The 21,051-nt window shown below is 40.6% G+C and overlaps 3 protein-coding genes across 3 annotated transcripts in view; all 3 read right to left on the reverse strand.

Annotated features, from left to right (window-relative positions):
• The window catches only part of LOC118219848 (hemicentin-1-like), a 508,226-nt gene that overhangs the window by 212,961 nt on the left and 274,214 nt on the right, over window positions 1-21,051 (reverse strand). The window lies entirely within an intron of this gene.
• The window catches only part of LOC118219862 (high affinity immunoglobulin gamma Fc receptor I-like), a 221,744-nt gene that overhangs the window by 150,947 nt on the left and 49,746 nt on the right, over window positions 1-21,051 (reverse strand). The gene's annotated exons all lie outside the window — the stretch shown is intronic.
• On the reverse strand, window positions 217-19,295 carry LOC118219853 (scavenger receptor cysteine-rich type 1 protein M130-like). The gene is made up of 16 exons (XM_035403333.1): window positions 19,178-19,295; window positions 15,732-16,052; window positions 14,870-15,178; window positions 13,974-14,288; window positions 12,534-12,854; window positions 9,534-9,848; window positions 8,953-9,255; window positions 7,782-7,853; window positions 7,201-7,515; window positions 5,518-5,547; window positions 3,330-3,473; window positions 2,702-2,800; window positions 2,507-2,578; window positions 1,627-1,704; window positions 1,219-1,296; window positions 217-593 (listed from the first exon to the last, which is right to left on the reverse strand). The coding sequence occupies exons 1-16, from the start codon at window positions 19,233-19,235 to the stop codon at window positions 511-513; spliced, it is 2,913 nt and encodes a 970-aa protein (XP_035259224.1). The 5' UTR covers window positions 19,236-19,295; the 3' UTR covers window positions 217-510.

Here is a 21,051-nt window from a genome sequence, read left to right on the forward strand (position 1 = left end):
AATATATTTCATTTTTATAAAATATTGTCTATCGAAAGCTGCGTAATTCTCCAAGATGCAGAATCCAAATATCTAAAAATATTTAGTATAAAAATGTTAATGAAGCTTTTTTGTTAATAAAAAAAAATGGCAACAGATTTTTAAATGCTGAAAGAAAATAGTTCCAGTCTATTGAACCAGTTTGGGTAGAAATGAAAGCAGTATGAAATGAGTAGTACTGCAATAATTTATTCATTGTGTCAATGAATGAAAGCTGTTATAGCCAATTTATACAAGTACCAGCACTTACAATGGTCTAATTTATGAACGAGCTAAGGATCCTACTGTCAATAATTCCAGGTGAATTACTAATTGATGAATGGCTGATCTACTAGGATGTGGTTTTATCACATTAAAATATTTTTCTTGTGACACTGTGTAGGATAAATGTTTCCTTGTACGCTCTGCTATCCAAACTTGAGTGAGCAGACTCTTCCTCAGTTAGAAGTGCCAATCTCAAGATGCTCCTCCTCATTCAGGAGGCTCCTCCCCCACATCATCATAGTCCATCCCACTGGGAGCTGGAGGGCTTTCGGGGGCCAGAACGCTCTCCCCTACAGGGACAGATCAGGAGACAGATGGACACAGTCAGCAGAAGGTCATTTTCAACAAATACCTGCCGTGATCTTGTAATTCTATACTGAAATTAAAAGTTTAATTCAAAATATTTTAGCAGGCTTACATCAACACAAAGTTTGCAGGTGGAAAGGAATGCACATATTCTCATAATTGCCTATGAAGCCATCACTAAAACTACCTTCAAAGAGCCAGTATATGAAACAAAATGGGAAGTACACAAACCGGAAGTAACCCAGGGTAGTGAGTTTCACAAATCACACAAACAGGAAGTAACGCAGGGCAGTGAGTTTCACAAATCACACAAACAGGAAGTAACGCAGGGCAGTGAGTTTCACAAATCACACAGACAGGAAGTAACCCAGTGCAGTGACTTTCACAAATCACACGGACAGGAAGTAGAGACTTTTAGCACAGAATGGAGACTTAAAGTGAATAAATGGAATAATTAACTAAACATCAATACCTAGAATGTAAGATTGATAATGAATAAATAACACGATTGCAGTCAGAGACACAAAAACCACCTGAGCAGAACACAGTGAATTTGATGACAGAGATTGTGCTTCACTCCAACATTCTGTCTAAAAAGAGATACTCAACCTGGAAAAGCATCTGGGCCTGGCTGCATGGTGATGACATCATCATAGCACTCTGGTGCATCTCCGTCCACCAGCTCCCCTTAAACAAGCAGAGAGAAGCAGCAGCTGTGCTGATTAAATTGGGCACACTGGTTATAGTACTCATAATGGATCATTTTTGGGGGAACAATTTTCAAAGTCATTTTTCCATGTCCAAGGCTGGACTACAAAAGTATTTTCAACAAGAGCGGTTCTATGTAATCAAATAATTTCAGTAATGTCCTCTAAAGAGGACAAAGTAAATTCCCCCTCCAAATCTATACTGGCCACATAACACAAACAACTAATTACAATATATTATAATGAAGGCCAATAGATGTATTCATGAAGAGAAAATATTTAATCGTCTCAAACCAATTAAAGCAATCACCTGTCACACTGTCGGGATGCTTATCTGCAGTGATGACATCATCATAGTTCTCTGGTGTGTCCTCCGTCACCAGGTCCCCTGAAAGCAAAGAGACTGCTGGGGACTTATGGCTTCATCAAGACTCGAACACAGCAAAACAGCAGAGCCCTTCAGAGCAGCACTGAATAACACTTCAGCTAGCTGTGTTTGCACACTGCAGTCCCGGCTGACTGACGATGTGGGGACACCTTTCACAGTCTAACTGACCCCATATTTAAACCTTGGTATGCGGGTAATGGGGACTCCGCATCACTGCGTCCCACAGGAACTGAACTGACCCGGCAATAACAATCAGACAGAACACAGAAGAGCACAGCTCCACTTCCTGGAAGATGTATCTAAGTACTCAAAAATATAGGCCTGAAGGATCCTATTTCAGTGTTTCTGTGAGGTATAAGGAATGATTAACAGTGTATCCCTGTGTTCCTATAACTGCTGTTTTAATGTATGTCATGAATTTACAATGAATCAAAAATATGGTTACATTACAGGCATTTCTCATTTCTTTAATCGGACCAACTTACACAGCTTTGTCATTTTTATACAGTATCCATTTCATACAGCTGGACCTGAATTACTGACCTGGATATATTCAGGTCCGTAATTCAGGTCAAGTACCTGGCAGTTCTATCAGAGAATTGAACCTGCAACCTTGAGGTTACAACCCCAGTTCCCTACCAATCAAATTACATTGCTGTCTGGCTTGTGGATCATGTTAACCCACCGAATCCACCAAAACTCTGAGGACCACTCAGGAGTCCCACCCCTTCCAAAATCACACTGAAACCACAGCATTACCATCTTCACCCACTGAGAGCTCCACAGAGCTCCGCCCCCTTACCTGAGAGGGAGAGTCCCTCACCTTCCTCCACGTCTTCATACCCAGAGGGCGGATCCTCAGATAGGCGACTCCCTGTGAACAGGAGAGATGTTGTGTACTGACCCCGCCCACACCACACATGCTCTGTGGAGGTCTTCCACAATGTGCTTAAGACTTTACTGTGAAGCTCGAGGAGGACAGATCAGATTCACTCACCCCGCCAGGGGGCGCTGGTGGTTTCCCCTTCAGCCAGTTTGCACTCAAGCTCCTCGTAGATGGCTTCGTGCAGAGGGGCGTGGTCCCGTTGAGACAGGGCTGTGAGAGCAGAGACAGAGAATCACAGAGTTAAAGTCTCCTGTCAGAGAGCCTATCTCTCTCTGCATGTGAGTAGCAGAGGTACAGCACACAGCAACTGTCATACACCAGCCACCTGACAGAGACCAGGGCCCTGTAGGACTGCTGATCTGAGATCAGTTTAACCTTTTATTACACAACTAATTCTTTATCCAGGCAAACTGCAGGCATGTGATTGACCTGAGGGGGCGCTCATGCACAAAGAGACATGGTGAGCATGCCAACTGAATCCCTCCTTCGCTTGAAAATGCTACAGCTAATCACACAGTGCCCTGAAGTCTCCTTGCTTTCAGGGGACCTAGTGATGGAGGACACACACTGCAGAGCCCACTAACACACACTGGCCCAGGGTCATAACTAGGCGAGCCTCCCATCAGCCCCTATTTAAAACTGCCTGGTTCACCGACTGAGCTGTTTACTGAAGAGGCTTCCTCAGTCACAGCTAGCATGTGATGGCGGTTTGCCCAGCATCTATCCGTCTGCCCCCTACCTTTCCTCAGTGCTCTGTTCCGGAGCAGCAGAACACGCAGCACCACCAGCAGCAAGAGTAACAGCACCCCCACCACCAGGAAGGCCACTTCTAGGATAGACCAGCTGGGTGGAGCCTCTAATGGGAGCTCTGGCTGTTTGGTCACTGAAAATGAGGAAGTAAAGGGGTTGGGCATCAGCAAACAACATGGCATACTGCTGCTACTTAACTTACAATGACCACTTAGCTAGGTTTCCACCAGCTAAGTGGTCGCTGTATGTACTGTATTTAGCAAGTCATTCCACAATTCTCAATGCAATGAGGCCAAAAGTGTACAGTATAGCTTTCAACTAGTAAACATTTCAGCTTTCAGTGATTTTTAGATTTTACCGAGCATGTGAATAATAATTCTGGCTGAAAAAGACTATTGTTTTTCTGCGAGGTCCTCTGATAATTCAATTACTGTCTGGACCAATGTGTCAACACATGAGAGTGCATCAGACTTTGATAGTCTAGAAGTCCTCTAATGTAGGGGAGGAATAATGCAGTTGTTAACTACTAACTACTGAAATTTGAATCTGTACATCTTTGTTAATGTATTTGTACAATGTTAATTAATGTTACCAACTGAATGCTATTTCACTTTGGAATAAAAACTGTTGAATTATTTGTTATTGGTTAACTGATTATGGGCTCTATTTTCGTACCGGCGGAAGTCTGGTCCAAGCGCACACGCAGGTGTATTTGCAATTTGGTAGGATGCAACGTGATCTTTTTCCCACTTGCGCCCATTTGCTAATTTCGTGGCTCGACATGAACCCGTCTGCGCCGAGATGGGTGGTATGTCATAGCTGGGGGTGTGTCGATACAGATACGCCAGTGCATTACAATTTTGGTGTCTGTTTTGGCGTAAAATCACGCCTGGGTCTCCGCCCACTCAAACCACGTCTAAGCGCAGCGCTGGTGATCTTCAGCTATTTTCGTGACTTTAGTGGGCGGGGGCGCACATGAACGTAGACCTATCCAAAATCCCACAGACAGGTTTGGTGGATGTCCTACGTATTTCATCCCGCTTACACAAATAGTTAAAACAAGACTACTGAATGCAACCTTCTGAATCAGTTAATCATAAAAAAATGAGCTTGACTCTTGTCTATTGAATTTGATGTGGGCAGCGGTTCTCAGAGCTCCAGAAGAAGAGGCACTTATAATACTCATTACCTCTTCCCAAGCCAATTTAACATCATCAGCCCATGGAGGCCGACTTGCAGTGCCATATATTCGGTCGTTGCGAGTCTGAACCTCTCGGACAAGTATGTCAGTTTCTTCCTGGGTAAAGTTTGGCTGGCGGAGCCGGTCTGGCGCGTCTTCAGCCATTACGAAATTGACAATACGCTGCGCCTGTGCGCCACGCCGGTTTTAAAGGGGATGAGAGGAGCTGATTTGATTGGCCATGATTGAAGGCAGCCAGGACATACCTGCTAATAATGTATTCCTCCCACTCCAACCCTCCCCCATGCTGCGCCATGGATGCGCTTGCGCCTCTGGTCACCAAATTACCAAAAAAGAGTTGGCCACACCCATGTGCGCCAGCGCTCTGAACTTAGACCTGCGTTTGCACCTAGATTCACAATAATAGAGCCCTATAAGTTTATCTTATGTTTTCCTAATGTGTAAATAATAATGCAACCAATGCAATAGTTTATGTATTTGCTAACTTACTAATGAAAAGTTAATTTCATGCTTAATTAATTTGTTCTTTGTTCTTTCTTGTTAAATAACGACATTATTTAATGCCAATTTATGTGACCTTTTTGTTAAGTGTTACCGTGAGCGTGTCAGACTTTAGTCCTCTAATGTATGTGAGGCATTAGCTATCTACTCAGTCACCACCTAGCAATAGAATGTCTATGGAGGAAGTGCAATACAAAGAATTAACAGAAAAGCTAGTCTCAATAACTGAAATTAGTTGTGAGATAATAGGTCCTCTTTTTACTGTATAAATGACTCCTGGGTCAGCTTTACCTGGCTGTGTTGTTGGTTTGATAGTCATTCCAGGAGTACATAAAACAACAAAATAAGCAAATGCATTGTTTTCTTTATTGGGCATGAGAAAGGGTTTGTGTTTGTGTGATTGACAGGGCTCTGAGCTCAGCCTCAGGTTTTATCTCCTAAACTCTTTCCTACACCATCTAGAGGACGTCCATACCTGCAGTGGAACTGGAGTCAGATGAATGACCTGTAAAATATAAGGAGATGTATTATTTATTAATTCAATTGTCTCACTTCCTGTTCCTGTGCACTGTCATCCTCTGTGCTTGTTGCCTAAACCTTTATGGATGCATTTCTGTAAGCTGCCCTGGATAAGTGCTTCTGATAAATGTGAATGTCGTTCCAATGCATCATTATTTCTGCTTCCATTATTAGTGAATACATACAGTGCCATACAGTGCTTCAGTAAACCAATTAACCACATTTAATTGATAAACAGATTCAGCTGACTGAACACAGCCAGGCTTGATTTCAGCCAGCCCTGTTGAATCTAAACCGCATTCATTTCAAACCATACCATCCGAGTGAAGTAGTCATCACAAAGTTCCTACAAGCACACTATGCCACAGTCAAAGAGAATTCCAGAAGAGATTGAAAGAAGTTGTTGAAATATATTAGTTTGGAAAGGCATAGAAAGCAATTTCTATGGCTCTGGAGCTTCATTGAACCACAGTGAGAGCCATTATTTCCAAATGGAGAATGCTAAAATTTCTCAGAAGGCACAGCAATAAAGTCACAAAAGATCCCAGAAGAACATACAAAGAACAGGAGGCTTCTCTAGCCTCAGCTGAGGTCAGTGTTCACGACTCCACAATAAGAAAGAGACTGTTACCAAAGAGAGAAATCAATGCTCCTCTCAATTTGCAAAAAAAGCACCTGGATGATCCCCTTTTGGGATAATGTTCTTTGAACAGATTTGTCAAAAGTGGAACTTTTTCAATGACATGGCTCTCACTTTGTCTGGTGTATAGCAAATACAGCATTTCACAGTAAGAACATCATACCAACAGTCAAACATGGTGATGGTAGTGCAATACTGTGGGGATGCTTTGCTGCCTCGGGACCATGTACAACATGCCATTATTGTAGGAACCATTCATTCTGCTCTGTGCCAGAAAATTCTTAGCCAGAGAATGTCCGGTCATCTGTTTGTGAGCTGAAGCTGAAGCGTAATTAGGTTATGCAGCAAGACAATGATCCAAAACACTTGAATGGGCACATCTGAATGGCTGAAAATAAACAAAATTTAAGTTTTGGACTGGCCTATAGTTAAAGTCCTGATTGAGTCCAATAGAGATGCTGTGGCAAGGTCTGAAACAAGCAGTTCATGCTCAAAAATTTGTCTGAATTAAAGCAGTTCTGCAAAGAAGAGTGGCCTAACATTCCTCCACAGTGATATAAAAGACTGGTATCAAATTATAGGTTAAGTGTTTGTTTGTACATTTTGCTGCTAAACGTGGTGCAACCAGTTTTTAAGTTTAAGGGGACGATTACTTTTTCACATGGGTGATATGGGTGTTTGATAACTTTTTTCATTAAATAAATTAAATAATAATTAACTGTTTATAACCTGTTTACTCAGGTGCCCTTTGTCTAATATTACATTTTGTCTAACAATCTGAAACCATTCAGTGTGACAAATATGCAATCACAGAGGAAATCAGAATGGGTCAAATACTTTTTCACAGTGCTATAAACAAAGTAATCATAGAGGTGTAATGCAGGGTGAATCTTTAAGCTGCTCCTGGGGTTAAGGGTGTGTGTTTCTGTCAGGGCTCCAGTGATTAAACTTCACAGAAGCTGGCAGTCAGCCTGAGGTGATCTGGAGATGCAGACTCACCTGTGCAGGTGACCCCAGCCTGGTTCTGGGGTGGGCATCGGCTGTGCTGGTGCACAGAGTGTGGGCAGTCCCACAGGTGCAGCTCACTGCCCCTGCAGTTCACTTCAGTCAGCCAGAGGGAACTATTCCCCAGCCCAAAAATAGCATTACCATGGGCCTCCTTTGCTGACCCACAGCCCAGCTGTCTGCACACCACCTGGACGTCCATCATATCCCAGGAGTCTCCACACACCATCCACCAGGACCCCCCGTGGAACACCTCCAGCCTCCCAGAGCACTCGCCTTTACCCCCCATCAGCCGGAGGGGCCAGTGATCTAGAGCAGGAAAAACAGATGAACTGAGCAGCCTCATTACGTTTAACATCTCCAATAGACACACCTCCACTAATAGTATGGGTGATCTCATTACGTTTAAAATCCCCTATAGACACTTCTCCACTAACATTCTAGCTGATCTCATTACGTTTAACATCTCCTACAGTCACATCTCTGCTGACATTATGGCTGATCTCATTACATTTAACATCTACAGACACATCTCATGTTGACAGGCCTCAGGATTCAGGCCAAAGAAAACGTACTTGTGCAAGCTCTCTGATGTGTAGCAGAGGAGCATGACAATTTGCTTCTTGGAACTTCGTTGTGCTCTTCCCCTTTGATGTGGAAAAAAGTAATATATAAATGAATTAGAAATTAAGATATAATTTTAATTAGCACAGAGACAAAGACAGGTACATGTCATATGAAAAGCAACCCGCACTACTGAACGCTTCAGAAATATCTCATTCTTGGGGCTACACCAAAACTAAAGAAAATTCACAATAGCCCTTAGTTTTACCAAATGTTATAGAATCTGACTACTATAAGAGGAGTAACACTCTATCTGCAGTAGAGAAAGATTTATTCTACAGTTCCCAACATTCATTTGAATACAATGTCATACAAGATCATACAAACTCCGCACAGATTAAACTCACACAGACACTGGGAGATCATATAAACTCCACGTAGATTATATTCACACAGACACTGGGAGATCATACAAACTCCTCACAGATTATATTCACACAGACACTGGGAGATCATACAAACTCCTCACAGATTATATTCACACAGACACTGGGAGATCATACAAACTCCACACAGATTATATTCACACAGACACTGGGAGATCATACAAACTCCACACAGATTATACTCACACAGACACTGGGAGATCATACAAACTCCACACAGATTATACTCATACAGACACTGGGAGATCATACAAACTCCACACAGATTATACTCACACAGACACTGGGAGATCATACAAACTCCACACAGATTATACTCATACAGACACTGGGAGATCATACAAACTCCACACAGATTATATCCACACAGACACTGGGAGATCATACAAACTCCACACAGATTATACTCACACAGACACTGGGAAATGCCGTGGCTCAGAAATCCCTGTATATGTATACCTGCAGCTGACAGGAAGGCTGCTGATAGCTGTGTGCTTCCTCTTCCTGTGTGTCTATGGTACATAATCTGTGCTTCCCCTATCACAGGTTTATGGGCTGCACATCCCTGCCCTCTTTAGTTTTCTCGGCATTTTACAGATTATGTCTACATCACAGTATTCAAGCATTACAGCCCCAGAGACGTGTAATTTCATAGTATAATGAATAATGATCTATATCTATTATTCTACTCTTCCCAACAAGAGTAATACTGTGTCTGCAGTAGGGGCAGGTTTACCTGTGCAGGTGAGCAAAGCCACGTCATTTTTCCTGCAGCTATTCTGACCCCAAGGGCTTGATGGGCACTGCCACAGAGTGGAGTCATGTGGGCGACATTTTAAATGATCCAGCCAGTTTGGAACTGATTCCAGCCTTGGCCTTGTACGGGAAAGCAATCCACTCTTCCCACAGTTTAGCTCCTGACATATGAGAGTGGCTGTGTCTGTAGTCATTCGATTGAAGCACACGTTGCCCCAGGTGCCATTGTAGAAAACTTCCAAATTCCCAGAACAGCCTTTGGTCAGCCTTATCTCCTTGAATTCTACAATGATAATGTTAGAAATCTTTTAGGGACAAAATAAACTTAACTTTAAAATAGCTTGCCAGAAATTACAGAGGAAAAAAATGTAAAAGTATCAAATGCAGGTAAGTTGGGGTGAAAAATAGTATGTTCCGTTAGTCAGTGGTCTCCTGAATTGGATCTCATCACTTCACCAATATTTTGTGAAACACCTGAATTTCCTGACTAGTCGGGTATCATGTATTTATCAAGTGTCAGTGTAAAAGCAAGATTTTTAGGCGCTCAATAGAGTTCCAAACCTGAACACACGACCCCCACATCATTATTGTGTCCACAGTCAGTATGTCCCCATCCAGATGTGGGACAGTCCCACAGGGACGTCTCATTTCCCATGCAGCCCACCTCATCCAGCCAGATGGGTCCATTTCCTGGCCCAAAGAAGGAGGGTAGCGGGGCACTGAGGGCTGTCCCACACTGGAGCTGCCTGCACACCACCTGAGCATCCTCCAGGTCCCAGGAGTCATCACAAACCGTCCCCCAGGAGCCGTTGTGGAACACCTCCAAACGTCCCGCACATTCCCCCCCTCCCCCCACCAGCCTGAGAGACCTGTGATCTGAGAGAGAGAGAGAGAGAGAGAGAGAGAGAGAGAGAGAAATTGAAAAAGAAAGTGAGAGAGAGAGACATAGAAAGAGAGAGACAGAGAAACAGAAAGAGAGTAAGAGAGAGTCAAGTGAGAGAGAGAGAGAGACTTTTAAAAGACTCCTTTATTGCACAAAATGTACAAAATAGAGACCAACATATTTGCAATTTTCAAACGAAACACAAAATAAACACTCACACACCTAGAGAATGAATATAGAGAGAGAGAGACTTTTAAAAATACTTTAATGATTTACCTGATGATAAGCGTCAGAGAGAATTGAACTTTAAAAAACAGATGGTTCAGGTAATGTGTTCAAGCTTGCTGGAACCTATTGTAACACAAACTATTTGCCTGTTGTAAATACTTACTCTCAGGTTGTGGTTTAACCCTGAAGACGTATAAAATGCTAGATATTTACTATTGTAATCAGTGGCACTACTATTGTCGATATTAAAGTATTAAAGTCATGGTTTTACAATGACATCAATAATAATCCAGTTAAACAACAGCTAATTTGCTTTTAAACGCAGTATTTAACAAAGAAATATTGCTGCTATTGGCCTTTTGAATAACGTTATGTAATTCTATGTTTATTGTGTGAATTGTTTGTGTGTTGATTGGTGTGTGTTGATTGTTGATGATGATTATATTTACTGCTGGTTGTGCAACAAATCGGGGATAATAAAGATTACCTTACCTTAAATAACGACCAATATATTATATAGCCAAAACAGGCTTTTATAACACTGATGAAAACAAACAGTCAAATCAAATTTCAAACATAGACAAAATATTTTTATGAATAAAAAAATAGTAACTCATCCTTACTCTGAACTGCATTTTATGAACTGCATGAACCCCACCCACACATGAGCTGGACGTATCCAGCATTACAGCATTGATTTCTGCACCGGTAACAACCTAATCTGATTATGAAGACTGTGAAATAATATATTTCACAACTATTTTCTTGAGGAAAAAAAGAGCGCAAAACCTGCTATGGACCTCTTTTTAGATGAGTCTGAAATTAAATGCTGAAAGAAATTTCAACATTTGGATTATTAAATTATAGGGGTTTTGTAATATAGGCGAAGGGAAAATGTATCAAGGCATATTACATGAACACAGAGAAAAGCACAAAGATGTGCATGACAAAAACAAAACAAAATGGAAATGGTATAGAAAGTAGTTAAAGAAATACAAAGTGCAATATTTAAAAAAAAAAAAGATCTCCTCGGTCATAACGAATTCAGTACATTTCTCCCTCCCTTCCCCTTGGAGTGCGCTTTTACATACCCTACACACCATTGTTCTCCTCTTATCAATTCCACAGACAATGCACAGCATTGGTGGTTTGTTGAGATCATACGCACACACATCAGTGACATTTCAGTTGTCATGCAGCTGTTCTATTCAGTTTATTCAAAGTCTCATTTTCAGTGAAAACCTGAAAATATGCTGGTGGAGTTCTAAGGTTATCATTTCTATAACTACAACATCCAGAATTATTCATCCTCACCCCAAAGGGTTTATAAACTTCATCAGATGATTGCAGTGATTGAATTTTGTGTGATTATATGTACAAAGTTAGTTTCGATAGCGCTTGATTGGGAAACTCATATCAAAGCACTGGTCATTCAGTAGCTGAACACCGTGCAGGAGTAGACAGCAACATGTTCCCACCTGGGTAAAAGCACCTGCTGTGTATTATTGGAGGGCTGGGAAGAAAATGGCATGAACTGCCTGTATTTCTATACTGAGCCAATTTTTAACATTTATTTTAAAAACAGTTTGAGGCACTCGCCTACCATCAGAGACGAGGGTTCAATCCCCGGCAGCGGCACATCCGGCTCGGTCAGACTTTCCTACGAACACAATTGGCAGTGTTCGCAGGTGGGAAGCCGGTGAGGGTATGAGTCCTGATTAGGGTTGCAAAGGGTCGGAATATTTCCAGTAAATTTCCGGAAATTTTGGAAGGGAAGTTAAGCTAGGGAATTTTGGGAATTTTGCACAATTTCAATATAAAAATCTTAACTTTTAATAGTGAATTTATTTATTTATAATGGATTCCCATTTAATTGAATTGTAACCATGCACTGCATTCAGCAGCGCACTCTTCCATCACATGTAATTGATAATTTGATAATTATCCAGCATCCATTTAAAGGATGCTGGATAATTATCCATAATATTGCCAGATAATGATATGGTAAAAGGTTTGTTTCTATCTGCATATGACATGGTAAATGCAAATGGGAAAATGGCAAAAAAAAAAAAAAAAACAGTTAAATATATTTTTTTTATTTTTTAGATATATATTTTAGATATTTAGGAAAGTCACGGAAGGAGGAGGATATAGTATTTACAATGTAGGAGTAATTTTCTTTTTAAAGTCCTCAAAGATCAATGATGTTGCTCTGGCCTATCTAGTGCTAAAGGAAACTCCCACTCACTGTCTCTCTGCAATGTGTGTCTAATTGAGAAATGTGGCTTCTGAGCGAATCGCATCAAAGAGGTGGGAAAAAGATCAGAATCCGAATTCAAGGGCAAGAAAACATTCAGGGTGAACGCATTATTTGGGTGTTGTCAAATACAGTATTTGTATTCAGCCCTACTAAACACTGCAGAGAAGCTTCATTAGTAACCTGTACTCACTGGAACAGACGATGGACACCTGTTCCTTGGAGCTGCAGGAGAGTTTGTGTGGAGCGCTGCAGTTCCCCAGGTGAGCCTCTCTCCCGGAGCACTGAAACCCCATCAGGCACTCCCCACTGTCCCCCGTCCCAGACGGAGAGGAACTGTAGACCTGCACTGCAGAGCCACAGCCCAGCTGCCTGCAGGCCACCGAGGCCTCGCTGAAGCTCCAGGACCCCCCCACTCTGATCCAGGTCTGCTGGTAGTACACATCCACCTGGCCCTCACACGCACTCTCTCCAGCCAGCCGCACCGTCCCGTCCAGAGCTGAGAGGGCAGAGCCTGAGGATCCCAAATGTATGAGAGTTAGGGTTAGACTCCTCTGTTAAATTCAAGTGTATTAGGGTTAGGGTTAGACTCCTCTGTTAGATCCAAGTGTATTAGGGTTAGGGTTATACTCCTCTGTTAAATTCAAGTGTATTACTCGCATGCATTTCCACAGGATAGCAGAGTACACTCCTTTAAAAATCCAAGTGTGTTACAGAAATTTGCACAGAATTACAGATCACTCCTTTGTTTATATCCAACTTAACACCTAACATCATATAAACACAAGATACTCTACCCTGTGCATTTTCATACTGAACAAAAATATAAACGCAACACTTCTATTTTTTCAGCCATTTTTAATGTGTTTAAATAATACCTCAAAGATTTGTTCTATGTTCACAAAGATTTAATTTTTCTCAAATTTTTCCCACAAATTTGTTTATATCACTGTTAGCTAGCATTTCTCCCTTGTCAAGATAATCCATTTCCTGCACAGGTGTGGCATATCAAGATGTTGATTAAAAGCCATGATCACTACACAGATGTTCCTTATGACGGGGTCAATAAAAGGCCATCCTTAAATGAGTTTTTTGTTGTTCAACACCATGTCACAGATGCCACAAGAGTTAAGAGATCATGCAATTGGCATGGTGACTGCAGGAACATCCTGTAGAGCTGTTGCCAAAGTAATGGGTGATCATTTCTCCATTTATTACCTTTGAACTCAGTAAAATCTTCTAAATTGATAAGTGTTGCATTTATATTTTGGTTCATCGTATTTTTGATTTTGCAAAAGACAACCCACACCCATCTAAAAGTTTCTCACTCTCTCACTTGGCTCTCTCTTACTCTCTTTCTGTTTCTCTGTCTCTCTCACTTTTTCTGTCTCTCTCTCACTTTCTTTTTCAATTTCTCTCTCTCTCTTTTGTTTTCAATCTCTCTCTCTCTCTCTCTCTCTCTCTGTCCCTCTCTGTCTCTCTCAGTGCGATAAATATTACATTACATTACAGACATTTGGCAGACACTCTTATCAGAGCGACGTTGTACGTCGTAAATATATGCTACAAATATAGCACACAAATATATGCTAAATTCTGCCAAGTATGCAGTATAGAGAGCAGGACTCCTCACCAGAGCAGATGACTCCAGCATCCTGTTCATGTGAGAACATAGCTCGGCTCCAAGAGGAAATGGCACACTGCGAGAGGCGTGTCTCGTTCCCATGGCAATCAAACACATCAGCCCTGATTTGCCCACTCCCCGCTCCAAACCAGGACTGTCCTGGCACTGCCACTGCAGTCCCACACTTCATCTGCTGACAGAGGACATTGGAGGCTCTCCTGTCCCAGCATGCATCACACACTGTCCCCCAGTTATCCAGGTCCTGCAGCTCCACTCGACCAGAACAGCTGTCAGGGCCGTCAGCCAGCCTGGACTCAGTGTACCCTACACACAGCAGAGTGGGTTAGCATCTGACCAACACTGAGATAATACAGGAAACTTGTGGAAAAGGATAACACAAACACACAGGTACAAAACACACACACACACACACACACACACACACACACAAACACAAACACATACATACATACACACACGCACACATAGACATGCATGCACACAAATACAGAATGAGCACAGATTAAACTCAAACAGACAATGAGAGATCATGTCAATTTCCCACAGATTAAACTCATACAGACACTGGGAGATTATGCAAACTCCACAGATTAAACTCATATGGACACCGGGAAATCATGCAAACTCCACACAGATTAAACTCATACAGACACTGGGAGATCATGCAAACTCCACAGTGAACTCCACTACATTCCAGCCCTCTATAGTTTTCACTGCATTTTACAGATTATATATGCATCACAATATTCAAACAATACAGCCCCTATCACTTTATAGTATCATGAATAAAGATATATATCTACATATAAATGCATACAATCTGAATAGGAATGACGTCTAACCAATATCACTAAAACACTCATAGTTGCATAGAAGAATCTTACCAGAACACACCAGCCCCACATTGTTTCGATGGGAGCAGGACTGATTTTGTGAGGGTGCTGAGGGACAGAAGTAAATCTGAGATTCATTGCCTGTACACTGAATCTCCTTTGCCCACACCTGGCCCTCCCCCTGGCCAAATGCAGCTGCCCCCCGCAGCTCTTTAAGAGCTCCACAGCCCAGTTCTCTGCACACAACCTCTGCGTCCTGCTGGTCAAAGTCAGCATCACACACTGTGCCCCAGGAGCTCCCATGATGCACCTCTACTCTCCCAGAGCACAGGTCTGCCCCACCCACCAGCCTGACATTGCCTAGAAGTAAACAGGGAATAAAGAGAGAATCGTCTGCAATGACTGGCACCTTATTCCAGAGACAACATTCAGTACAGCCATAAGAATACAGAATTGCACAGCTACTAAAAATGTAGTACAACAGTATGAGAGGAACCAATCACATGAAAACTGCAGTGTGAGTCTGTGAGAGGAGCCAATCACATGTAAACCACAATTTGAGCCAAGCCAATCATGTGTAAACTGTAGTGCAAGATGAGCCAATCACAAGCTAACTGCAGTGACAGACTTAGGATAAAATTAATAAACATGAGCATGAACATAACATTGCTACAGAACCAGAGCAAGTACATCAGAAACATAAGTATGAGATTCTGTTGTGACTGTAAATTGTGGATTAGTTTAGTGAATGGAACAATGCACACATTTCCTTTTTTAAATTGGAAAATGTAATACTAAGTTTTATTCATATATGTTATAATACATTTGTTTATGAAAATGAATATATCCTCATTTCAATCCAATTTGCTGCATTGCAATAAAAGCATTGCTAAGAGCTAAATAGCAGTCCTACCTGAGCAGACCACTCCGGCAACCCTTGTGTAGAGAACGTAACGTTCACCCCATGCTACTAAAATGCACTCTTTCAGTGTGGATTCTGATCCCTGGCAGGACACCATACCCATCCATATTTTTTCAGACCCTGGTCCAGTATGTTCAAGTTCTGGTGCATCTACAGCATCTCCGCAGGCTAGCTCTCTACACAACACTCCAGCTTCTCTCATAGACCAGATTCTGCCCTCACGCAACACTGTCCCCCACTCTCCTCGATGGTAAACCTCCACTATCCCAGAACAGCGGCTGCTACCATTCGCCAGCCTCACATCCACAATACCTGCGAGAGAGAGCAGAGAAAAAGAGTCAAGTATGAGAATGAGAAACTGTGTGAGATGGGTGTGGGTGACCTTATGCAAAACCAAAAAATTTAAATGCAAAAAATAATTTTAAAATCCATGGATAGAGTACCCTGCGTTTATACAATGTTCTATGTTTAAGTCAAATGCACTTGGGTTTAAAGGCCTACTATGCAGGATTTTTTAGCCTGTGCTTACAAGCAAAGAAGTCACACACTGTGCCCCAGAATGATGCACCTCTACCTCTACCAAGGGTGTTAATACTATATTGACACTGTGGATTCAAAAGATAGGGCTCAGACAGCAAGAACTGGAAAACCCCTCTCCATCACTGTCTGCAGGAACACAGTCACACCACAAGGGTATGCTCTATCACGCATGCTTTGTAAACTGTACACCAGTGACATGAGCTCTGCCAGTGAGGCTAGTCACATGGATAAGCAGATGATGCTCGAGTGACAGCACTCATCTCTCAGGGAGAAGCCCCCACAGACTGCAGGTGCACACTTTGGCCACAAGGTGGGGAAAAATGATTTGCTTATAAAAGTTTACTAAATAAATATGTATTTTGAATTTCTCCAATTTTAGAGGGGATGCAGCCCTGAAAATAGGAATTGAGAATATTGAGATGGTTTTAAAAACCTGGGATTTGACATTTTCAAATATCTCAAGTGAAGTGCAGACATAAAGATGTTCTAAAAATGCAATCAGCATTAACAGCATCTACTTTCTACAGAAACCGGGGGCTTTAAAAGTAGACTGGAACATCATGCTTTTTTATTGCAGTTTATTACTAAGATTTTTCACCTTCTGTTGTATTCTGGGGCTTAATGGTCATTTAAATATGAAAGTAAACTCCTGTGCAGTGCAAAACACTGGTTTTAAAGATGCGCTACCCCTCTGGGGACTATACTTTACCTCTTTGTGTGAAATATGCCACACATTCAAAATTATGCGTGCCTGAAATGAAATAATATTTTGCATTGGCTGCTGTAAACAGAGGTTGAGGACAATATCTGTTCAGTCTATTTTAAAGAATTTGGATTAATGCTGATTCAGCTCTGCTTTTGAAGTTGAGGTTTTTATTTTTGTTATAAGTTTTATCAGATGAGTATTTTCTAATAGGTGTAATATATAATTAATGCGCAGCAAAACTTAAATCAATGTTTCACTATGAAGAGAGTATGTAACATTTCCATTCAGTTAAAACTCATCAGAGACTGAAGCCTTTTAACAAAATTAAAACACTAAAAAGCAGCTAGCAACAAAACAAGGTGAAAGTAATAATATATTAGGCTAACTTATGAACTTTATATAAAACAGCAGGTTGTACTGTGGGATCCAGCTATTACCTGGACTTTTACATGAATATCAGGTGCTAACTTCCGTATAAATAACAATGATTAGAAAAACACTTTAAAAATATCTTTAAATTCACTAAAACACAAACATAAGCAAAGAAACGGCTTTAGCCTCGCTGCAATATTCAAATATAGTTTTTCGTACACCAGTGAATCAAATACAGAAACATATCCTTGTGGAGTGCAAACACAAAGATATTCTCAAAATGCAATCAGCGTTACCAGTGTCCGCTTTCTACAGAAACTGAGTGATTAAAAGGAGACTGGGATAACATGCATTTTTATTGCAGGTTGGTATGAGTTTTCACCTTCTATTGCATTTCCTGGCTTAATGGTCACTCAGACATAAACCTCCTGTGCATTGCAAAACACCAGTTGCGCTACCTCTCTAGAGAATTACTGCACTTTCATCCCTGATCTTTGTATGTGTGTGTGTGCACTGTAACTCACTCTGGATAAAAGTGTATGGTAAATGGCAGTAATGCCTTTCCATCAACCATTTATTGATATTTGTGTACAGCCCTGGATGTGTGCAGTTGTGCATTATACCGTTTTGTTTTTATGTGAAACATTATATTATGGTGAAAACATTTTACTGAAAATAAAACCATTACTAATGTAAAACATTATGTTCTACATTAGGGATGGCTTCATTTTCCGTAAAATATTTTAACCATGATGAATGATTAAATGTGAATCTGAGTCGAAATTTTTTAAATAAAATGATTTCGCATTTTTATTACACAATCACATATAATTTCATCTATGGAATATATCCTTGTCATATTTTTTGTTAAATTTCCATGATAATTTTTATTTTTCAAACTGAGGAACTGCTTTTACAATTTCGCATGAAATATTCCACATATTCAAACTTGTGTGAGCTTGAAATAAAATTATTTTTTTCCATTCGTTGTTGCCAGCAGTGGTGGATGATATTATCTGTTCAGAGTATGTTTTTTTACACAGAAAGTCTGACTCTGGATCGACGCTGCTTCAGCCCTGGGTTTGGAGATGAGGTTTGCACATGTTTTACCACTGCTGCACTACCGTTTTTCATTTATTTTTATTTTGTTGTTTTTTTTTTTTATCAGGTGAGTACATTTGAGTATGTGTAATATATAATAAATGTTCTTCCATAATGAAATCAAATGTATCATTTAAAGTATGTCACACTTCCGTTTGGTTAAAACTCATCCGACTGGACATTTTTCATAAGACTAAACAACTAAAAAGCAGTTTGCAACTACAGAAACTGAGAGTAATAATATATTAAGCTAACTTCTGAAATTAACTCTATATAAAACAGCAGCTTGTATTTTGGACCCAGCTATTACCTGGACTTTTTAACGAATATCAGGTGCCAACTTCTGTAGAAATTAAAATGATTTTTTTTTTTTAAACAATGCTTAAAAAAGATTCAAATTTAAATAAATTTTTTTTTTTTTTAAGTTACATTTACATTTATGTGCAAACACAAGTCTTTATCCTGGCTGGATTATTCAAATAGTGTTTTATATACCAGTGAATTGTATATACCGGTGAGTACATAAACATTTCCTAAATAATTCATACTAAATTAGTTTCACGAAAACTGCAATTAAATATTACTAATCTCTGGTGTTTAGAGTGTATCACTGCCCTGGCTAGGGAGCTGCCCTTTCACCAGCAGACCCCTTGGCCCTGACCCCAAAGTCTCTGAGCCCTGACTGGGAGCTGGAGAGGAGGATGAAGTTGGTACTCACTGGCTGTGGAGAGCAGGAGCAGGGAGGAGAGAGAGAGGCAGAACAGACATCTCTCCATCTTCTTCAGTGCAAACAGAACCTTCCTCAGAGCAGAGTGGATGCTCACACCTTCACCTCTGAGCTCTGAGAGAAACTGAGCCCTATGCATGCACCCGGCTCCCCTCTGAGAGAGCACACTCTTCCCCCCCACCAATCACACTCGCTGTCGCCTTATAAGAGCACTGCAGGAACACTTCAAACAGTTACAATGACAAATCAGCGAAAGCCATTTACATTTTCTCCATATATTCCAACTCTGCATCATTGCAAACTGTCAGGACACCTCCCACCAGCAAAAGACCTCACCCCCATGACACACTGCACTGACAGACACATTTTTTATTTCAAAAAAGGAGAAAGTTTTCAGTGCAGTGTTTGGCTGTGCCGTATGAAACCCTAGGCAGCAAAGCCTTTACATTTAATATAAAACTGAATTTGATTTGGTTTGATTTTACTTAGCACAATTAAAATACAAAACAGAAACAGAAGAGACCCAAAAACAGTGAATTCAGGGAGAGGCAAGAAACCCAAGGGGCTTATACATGGCCTCACCCTAAATAAAACAACTCAACAAAAACATACAAAAATAGATAGAGCATAAATAAATAAGAAATATTGTTAGCTAAACATAGGAATAAGATACAACAAATACAAGATAAAATAATAAAATATGTGTGTGTGTGTGTGTGTGTGAAAGTGTATGTGTATGTTAGCTTCCTGCTTCACCGGAAGAGTGTGAAATAAAACTGAAAGACTCATTCACAACAAAATTTATTTATTGTTTATTTCCTAGAAGATATATTTTTTCAATGATTTTGTAACAACCTATTCAAGCTCAAATGTAATAGAAGCAACAAAATAAAATAGATGTCCTATAGGGATATGTGTACTAGAAGAGCATCTGTATCATTGTGTTCCGTTGAGATGAGAATTATTCAAACAAAGTGAAAGATTAGATTTTGCATGTATGAGTACATGCGGTGAGATGAAGTGACATTTTGTTTTAAAAAATGATAATATCCCTGATCATTTCTAATGTAAACGCAAACATATGACGCATATAAAAGACAATGTAATAAAACTGGCAAGAGGCAGAATTTTTATGAAAACATCTGCATTTTAATTAAAGATTCACAAATAATAATTACATTTTATTACAGGTTTACAAACAAAAAGTAAAAATGCTAACAACCCAGCAGTCTGGACATCCCTCTACACTCATTTCAACAGTAAAAATCTGGATTTTAGTGTTTCTTTCCATGCAGAAACAAAAAGACGGTTCTATAACAAGACATGTGTTAATGCTAAATTTACCAAATTATGTGTCTCCTATGGGTTCACAGTGAAATATTTAACACACAAAGTCAGTGCTGTGTGTTAACAGTGAAATCTTACCTCAGGATCTGTCCAAGGGGGAGCAGCAGTGGCAGGCTGGGGAGGAGTGCTTTGTCGGGTGAGGGTACTAGGGACAGGCCTCGGGGCAGCAGGGTGGGTGGTTTACCCATAGAGCGTACATAGGAACTGGAGAGGGTAGAGGTGGCCAGTCGGTGAAGCTTAGGAAGTATCGGGAAACGGCCTCTACTGTGCACGTTCGGAAACTGTTGAGGGCAAAAGAGCTTGCTGCCCTTTGATTTCAATGTAGAAGTCCAAGGTGATTTAGGAACCAAAGAAAACCTCATCAGTCCATTTTTTGTGATCATAAATTTCATTATGTGCAGCAGTTTCTGAAACAATAGTTGTTTTGGTCCAGAAGTCATGGGGAAATTTTTATTAATATGAGCATTTTTACTACATAATGCATATATTTAAATCTGCTTTTCATATGAAACGTAACG

Source organism: Anguilla anguilla, chromosome 2, assembly GCF_013347855.1.
Source record: "Anguilla anguilla isolate fAngAng1 chromosome 2, fAngAng1.pri, whole genome shotgun sequence".
Taxonomy (NCBI): domain Eukaryota; kingdom Metazoa; phylum Chordata; class Actinopteri; order Anguilliformes; family Anguillidae; genus Anguilla; species Anguilla anguilla.